Source organism: Aquila chrysaetos, chromosome 19, assembly GCF_900496995.4.
Source record: "Aquila chrysaetos chrysaetos chromosome 19, bAquChr1.4, whole genome shotgun sequence".
Lineage (NCBI taxonomy): Eukaryota > Metazoa > Chordata > Aves > Accipitriformes > Accipitridae > Aquila > Aquila chrysaetos.
In genome coordinates, this window is record NC_044022.1 from 12143182 (window position 1) to 12159771 (window position 16590).

General features: G+C 41.5%; 1 protein-coding gene across 5 annotated transcripts in view; it reads left to right on the forward strand.

The window, feature by feature from the left end:
- PDGFD (platelet derived growth factor D) overlaps nucleotides 1–16590 on the forward strand; it is a 147101-nt gene that overhangs the window by 72985 nt on the left and 57526 nt on the right. For 2 of the 5 annotated variants that reach the window (XM_030043015.2, XM_030043013.2), the window contains exons 2-3: nucleotides 10580–10784; nucleotides 14844–15024. In XM_030043015.2, the coding sequence (XP_029898875.1) occupies nucleotides 10580–10784; nucleotides 14844–15024 (386 nt within the window). Of the gene's footprint in view, nucleotides 1–10579; nucleotides 10785–14843; nucleotides 15025–15691; nucleotides 15734–16590 lie in introns of all 5 variants that reach the window. The other 3 variants (XM_030043012.2, XM_030043011.2, XM_030043014.2) reach the window with 3 other exon arrangements.

Sequence of the window (16590 nt, forward strand, 5' to 3'; positions counted from 1 at the left end):
CTTAGAAGAGTCCTGAATATCATTTCCTCCACACAGGTTTCAATGTGTTTTCATCTGCTCATGCAGTATCTGTTGTGGCTCTAACTTAACAAACTTAAGGGTAGGGAGACATATTATAAAAGGTTTGGGAACATGTGCAGCAGAAAGTCCCAGTCCTGCTCTGATCACATGTTTTTCAGCTGAAAAAGTGTGAGGTGGAATTTATTTAATGGGCGAAATGGACAGAAAACCTTTCTTTCAGGAAGAAAACCTCCAGGCACATCTTCATTTTATTGTGACCTAATTTGTTAGAAAAGGAGAAAGTAACCTACTGATTTTTGTTTTAATTACTATTCTTCTTTATAGTTTTCCCATCCCATTTAGGAAGCTTCTGGGTAAAGAACAAAACCTGGTTTTCTAAGGGCATTGCCCAATAAGGGCTTTGGAATAGAAATCCGGAAAGATAAATTTAATTCTTTGTCCCTTCCCCTGTTTGCTGAAAGATATAAAAAATGTTTCTCTGGACTTTCTAGTTCTTCCATCCTTTATCTTGTAAACTGTAAACTTTTCAGAGGAGAGGTTTTCTCTCACTTTGTTTCCATAGTGCAAAACAATGTTGATCGGAATCTCCAACCACCACAAAATTGATGATGAACATATTAGGTTCATGTCAGGTTAGACAGGGAGCAAAACCAGTGAGGCATCCACTGTTAAGCAGAGAACTGTGATGCAATAGTCTTCTGACCTCGGAATTGCCTTTACCTGTATGTATCTTTACACCGCTTATTTTACATTTTTTTTAATTTACATTACATTACATTTTACATTGCCCCTCCAGTGTTGGGCACTGCGATGAGGACACAGTAAGAGAACAAAGTTTTGCACTAGATGGCTCGACTCATGCAGTAAGTATCACAAATGACTGGTAAATTCCACAATCAGAACTGAAACTGATGTGATTCTCCTGACTTGACATCCTTACCCTCACTGCGGAGCTGTGACCAGCCAGTCATACACGAAGCCCTGTACCACTGGGGCTGAGTGCAGGTGGGATGGCTGCAGCAGGGTCTGCCTGGGGCAGCAATATGAGCAGAGCCTGAATGGTGGCTTAGCTCCACAACTTCTTAAGCTCTTCTTTTTTTGTCAGACACCCACACACAGCCTAGAAGGAATGTTTCCAATCGCTTCCTCTTGGTAACCAGCCAAACAGCTGTTTTTCCAGAAAGGACTTGGGAACCTGGGATGTGTAAATTAAACCTTTGGAGCAAACTCCATTTCCAATTTTGGTTTCAGCTTACAGTGATCAGGATGTGGCTGTGCTGGTGTGAGAGATCGTTGCTGCATGTGGCACAGCAGCTCCTGAGCTTGTGGGCTGTGCTGATGTACACGAGCATCATCTTCCCAGCCACTGGTTCCTAGATATTGGCAGTGAATGAGCTCTCCTGCTCTTTCACCACATGTAGTTTTGTTCTTTGGTGCAGGACTGAGGAAATCTCTAGATGATCCTTTGGTGCAAGATCATAACTATAAAAGAAGGCCACAGCCAAGAATTTTATGAATGTGCCTGGAAACTTTGTTAAATTGCAGTATCTACCCACATGACAGCTCTGCAGCATACTGATGCCAAACCTCCAGAGAAAACCCTAAGCAATTACAGGAAAGATCCTCTGCACTTAAAGTACTCAGCACTTTCAGTATGTACGACTTAAATTGCTTTCCAGACTGGGGAAATGTTGTTTCTCAACACAGGGCTTTTACCTAAATGATGGAAAGCCGTCCCTGTGGACCTACTTGTGTTCTGCCTCCATGCTGGGAAAAGACCTCAGTGTCTACTGTCCTCTTTGCCCCAGCACTGTGGTTTCCAGCAGAAGAAAGCTGAGGCATGGGGACAAAAAGGGATCTGTGGTGTGCTCTGGTCTAAACTGTCAGAGACCCAGGACAGCGTGCCTTGGAGTAGAAAGTAGAAAAGCTGCTGAATCTTTACTTTGTGGCTAAGTCTTGGGTTCTGGTCCCTGCTCCAAGAACTGCCTCTGCATTTTACCCCTAACTGTTTCTTGGAAAAAGGACAACCCATCTTTGAAGCAGCATCCAGAACCCATCCGTCCCTTGAGAGGAGACAGAAGTAGTCTGAATTCTCTCAAGCAAATAGAAGAATCACAGCACAGGCTCCTATTTCCTTGGAAGAGATTTAGCTGTTAGGCTATTACAGAAAAAGGAAAGGACTACCGACAATCATACTTTAATACAATGAGATCTGCCTATGGTTGGGGTTTTTTTTAAAGATCTAGGTAACTTTAAGGTACTTAGGTCTTTAACACACCTGCCTTAAAGGGACTGAAATATCCCCACAAGCTTTTATCTTTCTTTGTGCAATCAGTTGATATATGGACCTTAAAAGACTAAAAGCATGCCCATGGCAAATTCAGTCCAAGCAAACGATCTCTGCTAGAATGCTGTTGCCAGACTTTCTATTCTAAGAACCAACCTTGCACTGCCTTCCAGAGATTTCAGATCTTCAATACTGACATAGAGGGTAAGGAAACTCACGTTACAAGAGAAAATTTCCTCGATTTGTCTTTTGAAAGAGCTTCTCCTTTTACTGCCTAATGTTCCAACATATGACCTTCCACTCAGAAATTGCTTGTCTATCTGCTACAATATGTTTAACATGAGAAGCCTTTCCCCCTTTGACTGGATTTTCTTTTTCCTTTTATCAACATTTTTCTTTCTTTAAGGAAATTCCACATCTTGTTGAATGTTAGGAGTGCTTGACTGAAACAGTTTCTAAAACAATATCCTAAAACAAATTCTCTTTTAAGACTTGAGCCATGCCAGACTTCTGAGGCAAAAAGTTCTTGCTTGGTCATAAAAAGTTGAAAAAAAATGAAGGGAAAATGAAAAAGGAGTATATTTTCATTGCACCAGGAGGATTTGAAGGAAGCGTCCCATAAAGATCTGCTTACTTGAAGCCACTACCTAAATGGGAAGATTTGGAGTGCCTAAGTCCACGATGCGCTAGTCCTTTGCAAAACAATGTGAGCCAAAGTCCGGTGTTGATATTCATGCTTAATAGCAATTGCATCGATAATTGGCATCATCTTGTCTGAGGCACTACACAAGTTTGTTATGTACCAGCCTTCTCATGGAGGTGTCAGCACTCACTGAAAAATTCTGCTTCAGTTACCAGGTTTCCCTTAAGCTTTTTGCAGCAACAGGAGACTCATTTCCCTATTTATTTTTCTCAGTTTCTCAAGGGTTTGTGTATTTTTATTCTCATGATTGTGGGGTTATTTACATTAGTCTTACTCCACATCATTAGAGCTACACATTCTTGATATGTACTTTTTCATACTTAATTATGGAATCCCAAGAGAAAAATACATTCAGTTTGCTGTTGGTTTAAGAGTCCAACAGAGGGATGCATTGCAACACTACCACCCATGAAAGAACTAGCAGTTAAAGATTTTTTATATGATGGCCTAACATATGTTACTTTTCTGTAGACACTTTTGCTTTAATATAAGACATTCAGCATGTTACTTCATGTAGAACAAAATCTCTATCAAGAAGTCAAATAAAGGCAAGTAACACAAGTCACTGCAAAAAGCAAAAATCACAGAGTTTGATATCCCCATAAAAATAAGTAAGGAATTGTTTTCTTGGTGTTCATCTGTGGAAGTCTGAGCAAGGCACCCACCAAAGGGGACAAAGGAGAGTTACAGCCTTCATCCCACCAAAATGCAGTCCAGCCTGTTCTTCATTTTGCGACTGTTTCTTTAGTACCACATTCAAAATGCAGTTATGATGGTGCCCATTCCACAGTACAAATAATATTATTAAATGCAGATAAAATAATGCTTATTATAGTGAGAAGCGTTCTAACAGTCTGTCCCTATGAATTATAAGCCTGGACTTCCTTATCAATTGCCCACTTAATATTCTCATGAGTGGTCTTTGCTGAGGTCCTGTTCAACCGTAGACTGACTATCTAATGCGAAGAGTTGTGAGGTTTCTCTGCACAGAAGCACAGGCAGACTACTAACCATTCTGTTATAAAATGGATGATGGCTCTGAATTGAATGTTAGACAGCTGGGTTTTTTTCATTCTCTGATACCTTCTGCACTGGCTAATTTTGCTTCTTTCAACTACAGCTCAATTTTTCATTGCTTTTATATATCCTATACAGATATAAAACATATTCTTCTAGCAAAGATCTCCACACAGCTCAGAGATTCGGAGGGTGCTGAGGGAGTGCATGTGAGGTCTGAATTTGGCTGAACACAGCATCTTTTGATACTGCCTCAGTGACAGAACAGGTCATGCATTGGATTTGAACTCTGATGATGCCTGGAGTATCTTTCATGCTCCTGATAAAAAGAAAGGGCCTGTTGATAAGAGAAGGAAGAGATGCCTGGAGCTGCTTCTCTGAAGTTCAGAGGCAAGTCAACCAAACTGAAAGTCTGTCATCAGCTCCAGTAGGGTTTGGGTCCAATTCTTAATGCCTGGGTTGCTGGGTGACAAGTAACATGTAGCATGGTATTAAAATGCTGCTTCCTTATTTAGGTCTTGATCCAGCAAACTCCTTAAGTATGAGCTTAACTATGAGTTAGTTTGTAGTCTCCTTGAAATAAATGGGATTATTGAACTTGTATAAAGCTGAAAGCAACCTGAAGTAATGCTTTGGACTGGATCCACTGGCCCAATATACTCTTACATATGCATCCTTATACCAGAATGACTGTATTATCAGCTTAGTGCCTCTATAAGAGACAATTTACAATTCTTAGCCTGGCCAGGGTTGTGCTATTCCTGTTTCATTACTGGTGATCCCAACCCTTTCCCTCCCTTGGTCTGCCTTCTTGGAGAACTGCTGGTGAATCGTGGTGGGAGCAAAACTGACCTAGGTGTGTTAGGCTTCTGTCCTTAAAAGGACAGAGATGTCTAAGATAGGTACTACCATATAGTATTATTTTCTTCATTATAGAGCAGAAATGTGATGTGTTCACCTGCTAGGATTCATTTTATTGTTTATATTCACTAAAAAAAAAATCATTTTTAACAAGGTAAATGACCTTACAGTTTTATACCTTCCCAACAAGCCGTGACCAGCTATGGAATACACTATTTTGACCTCTGTCATCTTTTCCTCTGATTTACACAGAACCATATGGATAACAAATAAAGTTTCTCCTTATTGCAGGAGGGTGGGGGAATAAAAAAAAGCCAATGACTATCTGAACAGGCTGCCATAAATACAGCTTGCTTGGCACGCCTGTCCCTGAGATGAACTGATTTGTGGCCTGGATTCAAAAATATTTTACTGTTCTTTGCTTCTCACTCTGTGGATTCAGCTATTTAGATCAGGCCAATTTTCAACTGAAGAAACTGAAGAGCTATTATTCTCCCTGAAGGTTATCTCATTTGTTTAAAAACTGGTGGCCAACCATTGACCGCTGTATTTGTTTCAAAGAGAGCAGCCGTGGGGGAGGAGGGTTCTATCTGGAAAACTCCCACGTGCAAACTCCCAAGGTCCTTTCCTGAAATAACAAATAGTTTCACGAGTGGTAAAATGAGCTTCACATGGTTTCCAGCAACTCTCTCCTCAGCTGTAGCAGAGGATGAGCTCACTGGGTTACACTCCATGGGATTTAAGAGGGTATATTTTTTGTCATAAAACATGTCAGAATATGGTATCTTTTCAGCCTCTACCACTATATCAAACTTGTTGACGTTGGCCAACCACTTCTACAAGACAGAAGCAAGCTTATACACAGGCCAACACCTTAGGAAGTGAGGCTGCAATTCCAGAAACCTTAGAAAAGTGGAACAAAATATTCCATATTACTGGTTAGGACCTTAGACAAGGTCATTCTCTGATCTATTCTTTCTGAAGGAACTGACACTTACGGACTCTTCTTGCTCAATGGATATCTAAGAACAGATGTCAGATTAGCTATTAGCAAGCAGTAATTGCCTTTTGGTTTGGTTGTTGTTGGTGGTGTTTTTTTTTAATTTTAGTGAAGGAATTCATTGTCTGTTGAATGATAATAAAAGCGAAATTCTTTCTGTAGTAAGTATGTCATGACTGGGAGTAGCTTTAACAAGAATGTGTCGATACATTGCTAAAGCTTGCAAGGAAATGCAGGCATCTAGAGCAAATGCAGGATGAAATTTGTGTTTCTGAATCTTGCTGCTTATGCAGCATGGCATTAGGAGAACATGCCCTAGCTGGGAAGGAGAAACATTGGATGTGCTGGGCACCCATGGTGGTGAAAGTCTTGAGACAAGCACAGTTTTCTGAATATTGAGCTGAACTTCCCAGTTCCCAGTTTGACACCCAGCTGCCCTCCATACAGGGAGAGGAGGGCAAGCACTTCTGAAAATGCAGCTGCTTCGAGAACTTAAATGGGAGCTCCTCTAACTTGGACAGCTGGACTACCATGTATACCATTATGTTTAAAATTACTGGCTGGGAAAGAATTAAGAGGAAAAGAAAAGAGACATTAGTTCAGATAAATAAAATATAGAGCAAGCTGCTTCCCAGTCAGTTCAGACTCTCTGCAGGGAATTGCCTCACTGCAAAAGATGTCTCCCAGCTTCCTTCCCACTCATCTTCCTTATGAGATAGTTCCCTCCCCCAGTACAAAGATGTCTTTGTAGCTCCTGCCATCTAGAATATCCTCCTTCTGTGTACTGCTTAAATGGCCTTTTTGCTTTATGACTTAACACCTACTTTTATTCATTGTGAAATGATTTTATATGCTTTTTAGTAAATGTGACAGGCAGCGTATTACCCACTGTCATCTTTTATTTACTTCCATAAAGCATTATGGAATAAAGTTAGTATGTGACATTCAGGACACTGTATAATACTGCAATGTATTGCATTGCAACATGGGATGGTTCAGTGCCTTGAAAGAGGCACTGCCTCTTCCTTTGCCTACATCTTTTCTAAAGTGTTTTTTTTCCTTACTTTGTGCATGGCCAGTGTCTGGTTTCCATGAGTTCCCCCAGTGTTTCTGATGAGGATAATACTTGTGTCCTTGGAAAGGTCTTGTCATTTTAGTCTCATATCTTAGCTGCTACAAGAAGTACAGGAGTTGCTCACATCTCCTCAAGCTGTTTCCCAAGTGCTTAATGATTCATGAGGGGCCAACCTCCAGAGACCAAGTTTGGGTTGACTCTGTTCCCACGTCTATCTAAACCAGTTAACTCTGCAAAATCCTACTGAAAATCTCCTTAGAAAACTCTAGTGCTTTTCGTTCCAGTCCCGGCTACACCACTTCAGGTTGTAATTTAGTGTGTGGGGAGACAGGTAAGAGGGAATCAAGCTGTTTCAGAGCTCCTGAAGAGTCTACCCCAGTTTCAGGTGAAGGCTCTGAGTGGCTTTGCATTTCATCCCATGTGAGTTATAGAAATGGTATTTATGGCCATTCACATCAAGCAGACTTTCTTCCTTTGTGAAAAAGGCATATCTTCATACTGTAATATTTTTATATCTCCTATTTTAATATACTGAGCATTGTCTCCCATGCTTCTCTCCAGCCTTTCCTCTATAATGACTTTATAATTACTGCATTTACCATAATAAAAATAACAAGTCACCGTACTTTGATTTTTAAGCTTTTTAACATGTGCAGCTTTATTTCTCCATTTACCTGTTCAACTTGGATACTACAGAGCTGCACCAGCCATTACATTTGATCACTGATCTTGGACAGATGTGATTGACTTGCTGCAGAGCACCCCGGTCTGTGGGATTCAGAGTTTAAGTTGTGAAATGAAAAGTTGTGACAGAGCCTGTCTTCTTGGGGTACAGGAACACTGGTAACATACTTTGTCAGCTGGTGTGCTGAGTAAAGTGCACAGATTTTTGGGGGGGGATATTTATATGAGCACATTTAAAACATACTGTCCCTAGCACTCTAATCTCAGCAGTTGACAACTCCAGAGTAAAGCCTGTACTAGGACTGGCTGGGAAAAGGGAACCTTTCCCTCAGAAGTATGAACCACATTGAACCACACAGTGAAATTCATGCTGATAGTGGGAAAATGGCAAGAATTTGCTGTCCAAGAAAGATGAGCAAAGTACTCTCAGGTATAGGATGAGTTGTGCCATGTTTTACTGCAGTAACTTTTGTTCTGACTTAGGGAATTTTTTTTAATTCAAAAGTGCAGAATTTGCTTTCATCAAAGCTGTTTTATTTTTATCCGTTTTCTTGGATATTTTGGACATAGTCCTGTGAAATATCTTGTCCTCTTGGGTATACTGGGCGTTTTCAGACTCCAAAGATCCTCAGCATTTCAGTAGGAACTCAGTAGTTTTGGCTGGACATTTTGTTTCATTCCAGATTAAGGGAAAAAAAAAGAGGCATCTTCCCCCCCCCCCCCCCCCGAAAAAATAACATATATTACTCAGAATAAAATAAAATAGAAAACAGACTTGAGTGTAGATGTTCCTGATGAAAATTGCAGCAAAACTGATAGGTGGGTGGTCTTTATTTTCACTGAATTGTCACTTTTCCAATGTAAATTGTTTGGTCAAAACAAAACAAAACTGGTTAGTTCTGCACTTTGTGAGCTATGGAGTCAGGGCCTTATTTCCTTCGAAAGGGTGGCTCAGGGTGGCTCAGGGTGTGAGAGCATTGCATCTTGAATGAAAGTATCTTAGAAAGATGTCACAAATAGATCTTTGGAGATAGTTTTTACAGGAAACCCAGACTTCTCTCTTCTAAGTTTCAGGTTGTTTGGAAGCGAGAATTATTACCCTGTCAGAAGGGTACAATGAGTTGTTGACAGACAACCACGCTTTGCTTGCAGCTACGTGCGGGGAGGTATTTACAGCCAGGAACCAGTAAAAAGCAACCTGAAAAGTAGATGTACTTACCATGAAGTTTGTACTATTTTTCTGGGTTCCTGTTTTCTATGAGCATTTATGAAACAAATATATTTCTTTTATATAAAGAGCTTAGAAAGCATCAGTCAAACATTAGATTTTATTTTGAGAGAGAAAACTTTGATTCCTATGTGTGACAGATGGCTGTGGCTGGTTGCTTACTTTGGATTTATATTTCCAATGTTCATAGAGTGGCTTGGTGGGAGAAATTTTCCCACCATTTGCTTTTCCTCAGTAGCCAAATTCAGGAGAAGGCACTGGTTTTATATTTCTGTTGCTTGTAGTGGAACTGGAGGTTGACCGGACATTCAGCAGAGTACTGGGGGTGATGTTCAGTTTAAGATTAGGACACTGGAGTTCAGATGTTTATATGAAAGCAAGTGTCCAAGTTCCTGTAGTAAGTAGAAATTTGGTCAATGCAGTTGGGTGACTGACTCAGGACCTGTCTGGGTGTAGCTCCCACCAGCTATTTGAGAAGGGGCTCAGCTTACCCACACGTGGGTGGCTCCGCGAGACAGCACAGCTTCCACGGGACTTTGGCTGGGGGCTGCTTGATGTGCTGCTGGACCTCGCTCTCCTCATGGAGACCAGGCAGGAAACTGTACTATGTCTTACATGGTGTTAGAAATCTGTGTGAGTAACTGAACTGTGCCTGAGATCCCCACACACCACATGGGGAACACAGATAGCTGTCTCACGGGTGGAAGATCAGATCTGAGTGTCTTAACTGGGAACTGAACTCTGCCGTGATCTGCATGTTGCCTTGGAGCCTTCTGATCCTCAAAATTTCGCCACACTAAAGTTGTCAATGCACAAAAAAATACTTGTTTGGTGCTGGGAGCCAATGCTGGACAATGCAAGTGCATGGTGCAACTGAGAAGACATTTTGACTTTAAGAGCTGGGTCTTGCCACAGTTCCTGTTATCCTTGGAGCCAAGGATTTACAGCAGCTGAGGCTTTACCTCTGTATAAGTAAACTTCAGGAACAATTGAGTATTTGCTCAGGTAGAAGTTGTGGAATTTTAATTAAGTAAAGACTTGGCTATTTGTCTTGAAGTTACCCAATAAGACAGTTGATGGGACAGTTTCTAACTTTAGTTACATCGGTGTAAGCGTGGAATAGCTATTTGTGTTAATGATCCATTGACAGCAAATGATTCACACCATATAAATAAAATCAAAATGTGACCTAACACATGCTTCTGGGAGAAAATACTTAAGCACAATAAACAAACTTAGACTCACTCACACGCACTTTCCTGCAGCCTTTTGTTGCTGCTTTTGTTCAGAGGGCATCACTCCCCAGAGCCCCAAATTTGGGAAGCAGGGCTGTTTACCTTTTACTTCACTCTGTCTCACTCCATTGTTCTCAAGCTTGCAGCTTTTATTAAGGTTTAAATTCTGTTTTAAAACCAAAATGGTGAGAATGAAATTATATAATCTATATAAATGTAAAAGTAATGATACATTTAGCGTAAAATAAAGAGTCTCTATAGTTGAGTACTGTTTTTTCTTATTGTTTATAGGTGATTGAGTTAAGAGAAAATACACTATATTTCCTAATTAATAATAACTGCTTCTAGGCCCAACTTTTTATAGACTTTAAATGCAAATAATTTGTGCTGTGTTATAAACTGTTGTGTTTTTTGCCTTCCTGTAACTGGAACAACACACTAATTTCTACAAGTTGTGACTACTAACAGAGAGCAATCACCTCACAGACTTGTACCGAAAAGAAGAGACAATCAGCGTGGCAGGGAACGGCTGCATCCACAGTCCTCGCTTCCCCAGCAGTTACCCCAGGAACCTCTTGCTGACGTGGCGGCTCCACTCCCCGGAGAGCACCAGGATCCAGCTGGCTTTTGATAATCAGTTTGGACTGGAGGAGCCCGAAAATGATATCTGCAGGTGAGTGGCGAGCCATCTTGTGTCAAAGTTTGCTAAGGGCTCCTTAACACGACCTTCGAGCTTAAGAGATTGGCCATTGGCATGAGACTGCAAACCAGAACCTGCATATCTCTGGCTGGGTCTGGGATGGCCCTGTGTGGAGGACAGACCTCCAAGTGTCCCTTCCAATCCAAAGTGGTCTTTGAGTTTATAAATAAACTGAGCTGTCCTGGACTTGAAGCTGTTCTGGCAGGTTTTAGTCCTTCTATAATATTTTAAGCACAAGGCACTTGTACGCTCAAATCTAGCTACCTAACAACTCAGGTACTACTTTAATAGGATTTTGACCTCTATCACCTCTGTCAAGGTTCAGCTGGGCAAAACCCATCCTTTTCAGTAGGTGGAAGGCTCTGGGAGATGTGAGTGAGTAGGTATGTGTTTACATTGCAGTATGAGGGACAGATAAACATGCATTGAAAAACATAATTATGTTCTTCAAATTGTTTGTCTTTACTGTTATTCTTCACTGGTACAGTTTCTTTTAAAACCTTTAAATATATGTCTACAAACATCAATGTACTCTGCATGCTAATATAGCTAATAAACTGTAATTACTATATCCTGGTTGCTTTGGTTTCCCCTTTGAAGCAAAGCAACCATAAGCTCAGTTGATCTAGCTGATTAACCCAGGTGGAAAACTGCTTTGCATTAGCAGAGCACCGAGGTGAATCTTGCCAGCATTCACTAAAACAGTGTAAATCCGGGGCGGGGAGGGGGAGGTGTTCATATTTCTTTTATTCAGCTATCTGGTCTGTGGGAGAGAGCAGGCTCAAGATTCCCTTGCACTCCAAAAGGCAGATTACTGTGATGCTACTTACATAAAATGCTCAAGTCTCAGCTTCCAGCTCTCTGCCTGATCATGTTGTTACTTACACCTTATCTATGCAGAGAACTGGGTTGTTAGGATTTCTGCACACCCAGCCTCTGCTTATCTTATCTCCTTTGTCAATTAATTTGCATTTATAGGGTTTGGCAGCTCTGTGGGGGTTTTACAGTGTGGATCTTTTTTTCTTGTTTTGCTTTGTTAATTTTCTACATTACCAATAGAGAAAACCATTTCTGCAGGTTTACTTTCCATTTAGTAATAAAAGAATGAAGCCTGAAACTGGCTCTCCTTGCCTGCGCCTTGATGGTCTTGGCAGCTGCTGCTCTGGTGCTGTTGGTGGGAGATCAGCAGCAGAGTCAGTAATGACAAGTTACCTCCTAGCACTGCAAACGCTTTCCCAGATTGAGAGCCTAATGCATACAGAAGCAGCCTGTTAATATTTACAAAGTGGATAAACTGTGGCTGACCTTAAAGCATTGCAACTTTGAAGCAGAGGGCTAATTTACTGTGGAAAAAAAGATGAAGTATTCTCTGTCAAGAGCCCTTAAAGGTGGTGGCATGATGAGGGGATGTCAGGCCGTTACTGGCATTATGGGTTTGGACAGTCTTGGAAGACAGTCTACCTGCTTCTTCCAGAGCAGCTAATTTAGGATGCAGAGAGAAGGAAAGACTTCCATCATCCATAGTGTCTATAGAAGCTAGAGAAATACCACATTCTTTTCTGCAATAAAGCTTTCCCTGGAGTTCCTGGAAGACCTTTATTTGTGTAGTATTATTTCCAGAGTGAGGAATTTCTCGGGCAGACAGCTCGTGATGGCTTTAAGCCTGTTAAGTACTGTGTGCATAGTTAGATTTTTTGCTAATGCTCAATATGTTTTTCAAAACTAGGTCCTTTCTGCAACTTTAGTCCCTGACAATCCCTGCAGTGCTGCTTTAGAGAGACAGCCAGGCATGTTTTAATTGAAATGAATGCTGAGAGCTGAGCATGTGCTTGAATGCTGTGCATATTGGACAAGTAATTCAGGACCTCTGCACCTTACCTTCCTTTTGTACTTGCTTTTGACCTTATGCTTTTTTTCCAGAAACTTCCTAGTGTTTTCTTTCAATTTTTCATTAATGCTAATTACTGTAATTTACATACTATTAAGACTGAACTGATAGAAATTCATTCATGCTGAGGAATGAAAAAGTATACTTTAGCAGAGCTGTTTCAGAAGGAGGGGAAATATTCGAGGTTTTACAGAATTTTCTAGAAGTGCTGTTAGCATTTCCACAGTCACTTGATAAGAGAGGATTCTGAAAAGCAATTAAATTACTCAGCCACTAAGGCTTCTTGGATGCACAGAAACAACCGAGATTGCACCTACCTCCATGATTGTTGCAGCAAAGCCTCTGCTATTGAAAGCAGAAATAATCTCTGAAAGCCCATGGATTTGCCCCATTTTTGCTAGCAGTTAGTGTGGCTCCTGGCCTCAAAAAGTGGGGAGGTCAGTCAGGACAATTTTCACCAAAGCCTACAAGGTTGTCTTACGCTGAGAACTCTGCAACCCCTCGTGTTACAATAAGCATTCACTGGCTGTCATGCTACCCGGGGGCAGGGGTGGATGCTTGCACGGGCAGCGCAGAGCTCTGCCCGGGTACCACTTCCATCACCATGAGGGAGTGGGACCAGAGGACAGTGGAGAGAGCCTGAGACACATTTACCTCTGTCTGGAACTAAACTTTGTAGCGTAACAAAAAAAATGTATGTTTCAGCAGAGTCTGGGCAGATTTAAGTGATTTGGTTATGGCAAATCTGTTATTTTCTGTTCTGTGCAATTTGGGGTTGGTGAATATAAAAGCAGCAGTGCTGATATTCTCAAGCCGCATAGTCCTTGCCTTTTTTTCACATGGGCTCTCAGCAGAAAAAGAAAAGCAGATCTGTTATTTACAGAGCTATTCAGCTCCCACAACTGGGCAGGGAGGCGGGCGCCTGGCCCGCAGACCTTGGGGGGGAGTCGCACATTGCTAGTAAGAATTGGTTAACAGTCTTAAACTCCCTCTTTGGAGGGAGCACATGATTTGATAATAAAAACCTTTTCTGGTAAAGACCTCCAGAGTTCTAAGGCTTAACTGTACTGAAGGATGTGAGGATGGCAGCTCTCCCTGTCTCTCGCTACCTGCACTCAACCTGCCCCTCTTGTCATCACCTCTCCCTCGCTGGCCGCAATGTGTGGGGCCTAACTCTGGCTCCACAGATATCGAGGGACTGTTTTTCTCATAGACATAGTGAGATCAGGACTTTATTCTCTGCCTTCTTTATTCTCCAGCTCAATAAATGACCCAAGCCAGCGAATACGCAGGCCGTGGCAGCGAGCGCTGTCGCCGTGTTCTCTCATCCCTGGGGTTTAGTGTCTGCTGCTCCTGCCAGAGCCCTCCTGGGGCTCAGAGCACCACGACTGTGGCACGGGCGCCTGGCCAAGTTGTGACCTTGCACAGCGCAAGACGTGCTGTTACTTTGCCCCTGGTGACAGCACCCAGGCGAACAGCGAAGGAATCCCCGCCACGGCACACAGAGTGCCAGCCTGCCCTTTTCGGCTTGAAAGCTTGAAATGAGTCTTTCCAAACCATCTAGCAGGAGCACCGTGCCACCTACAAGGAAGGTCCTAAAAAGCACCTTTCAGCAGCATGTGTGTCCCTCCAGCATCTCCCTTTGCTCCTGGCACGGCGGCAGCCCGGCTCCAGCCCTCTGGCAGGCGCAGCGTGCAGGAGCTGGTGGCTGCTGCTGCAGGGAGTTGGGGGACCACCAGAAAGTGCGCGAGTGCTTGCAGCTGCTCAGCTTGAGCAGCCTGCCGTAAATAATATTTTATCAGGTCTCTAAATTATTTATCAACTACATGAAACACAGTGCGTATGCTTACTGTGTACTAAGCATGTGCAAGTGTCTCTCATTGCTATTTTAACGTGGTAGAAAATACTGCCTGTCATTTTCCAGGAGCCCAAAAATCAGCCATTTGAGCACTCGGGCAGTAGCTTGCAGCTTAGCCTATTGTGTGCTGCACAAGCATGTCCACCGTTTGTAATATTTAGTCTGATGTTTTGCAGTAGAGAATGGGGGACAGTTGTCTTTGTGTCTCCAGCTGTGCTCCTGTCTATTAGCAGCCATCTTCTGTAACCAGAATTAGCAAAACCTAATCCTTCAAACTGGTTCCCAGGTATGACTTTGTGGAAGTGGAAGATGTATCAGAGACCAGCACGGTTATACGAGGACGGTGGTGTGGACACAAGGAAGTACCTCCAAGAATAACATCAAGAACAAATCAGATAAAGATAACCTTCAAATCCGATGACTACTTTGTGGCTAAACCTGGATTCAAGATTTGTTACTCTCTTGTGGTAAGTCACCTAGCTGTGTCACGGGTGAGAGACAGATTGTAGTATAAAAGAGCATCAGTACTTGAAGACTGGATGATGTAGCTAACTGCATTGGATCAAAACACTGATTGACTGAAAGTATTTTCATTCCAGCAACTACATTAATACAGATCAAAGTATATTTGACATCCTGTCATTAAATATAGAATAAAGTCAAGTCCAGGCCAAGATTTACACTAGTAACATGTTTCAGTAGTACTAACACTTTCTACACTGGGGCTGCACTGCCAGTGCCTTGACAGATGCTGCAGAAATAGCAAAGAAATGGCTGTGCTACAAACTCCTTTTTTATGTTTATTTGAGGTCAAATAAAAATACCTTGAGGGGTTATGGCTGTGATTCTGAGTTAGTTGCAGAGTAGTTTATTCTACATGCAATAAAATTCTACATGTAAGACAATGTGCTAAGGCTCAGGCTGTATTTTTAACCACGTATAAACATGCCTCTTTGTATACGCAGTGGCATTAGCAGCGTATCATGTACTGTTTCAATGAGATGAAAACCTCCTCTTTTTTTATTTTGGTTTTGTCTTTAGGGAGCAGGAATGCTTATTGCTCTAAGTAAATTTTGATACAAATACATATTCCTTTGTATTGTCCTGATTAATATTATAATGCTTTTGGTGCAGTGTAGCTCGAAAGAGGCAGATTTTGCAAACACTCAGGAAATGGTAAGCATTAATTTATTATACTGTCATCATTATATTTTCATATCCATCACACTTCTTATTCCTTTTTTATTCAATCCACTGTTATTTAACAAGAATAAGAAAGCCTAGAATAGCAATAATGTTGATGCTGTAACAGGAGAGATCCACTGTTTGAGTCATTTCATTTCAACCTCTCGGCTTTGCATGCATTTATGCCTATGTATGCTAAAAAGAGTCCATAAACAGCACATTGTCAAGACAAGTCTAAAGCTATAAAGATTGTGCTCCCCTGCATTTAAATTGTTAGGCTTCTACTGGAGTAAGGCATTGCACTGTGAGTAAATCCTGAGCTCTAATTTACTCTAATTTGAAGGTAATCTACTAAAACTAAATTTTAGGCAGAACAGTCTATGAAAGACCACTGGGCATAAAAATGAGACAGTGAAGCAGTCTGTCTTTACACTGCTCGTATTTCAGTGCAGCCACAAAAACTCTGCTGCATTTAGCAAGCTTTATTCCAGAACACGTACAGCTAGTCTGATAGTATTATGCTTTCCAAAAATGAATGTTATCACTCAAAACACAGGACTCTCTGCACTAGAAAGCTCACAAAGGCTACTGTATTTATCTAATTTCAAAACTATGAGTAAACAGAGAATTTTACAGTCTAGCAAATTCAGAAGAATATTCTCCAAGTGCACCCTCTGAATGAAATACTGTTTTATTTCTGAGAACTGTACAGGTGATTAGTGGCATTTGCGAGATGGGGGATGATATGTACTTAGCTGGTCTTCAGATTCCAAACCGTCCAACCTAAAACTGCAGGATTAATATTTAGCAGAGTCAGCCCTTATTCCATAGTCCCCACAGTCACTTAG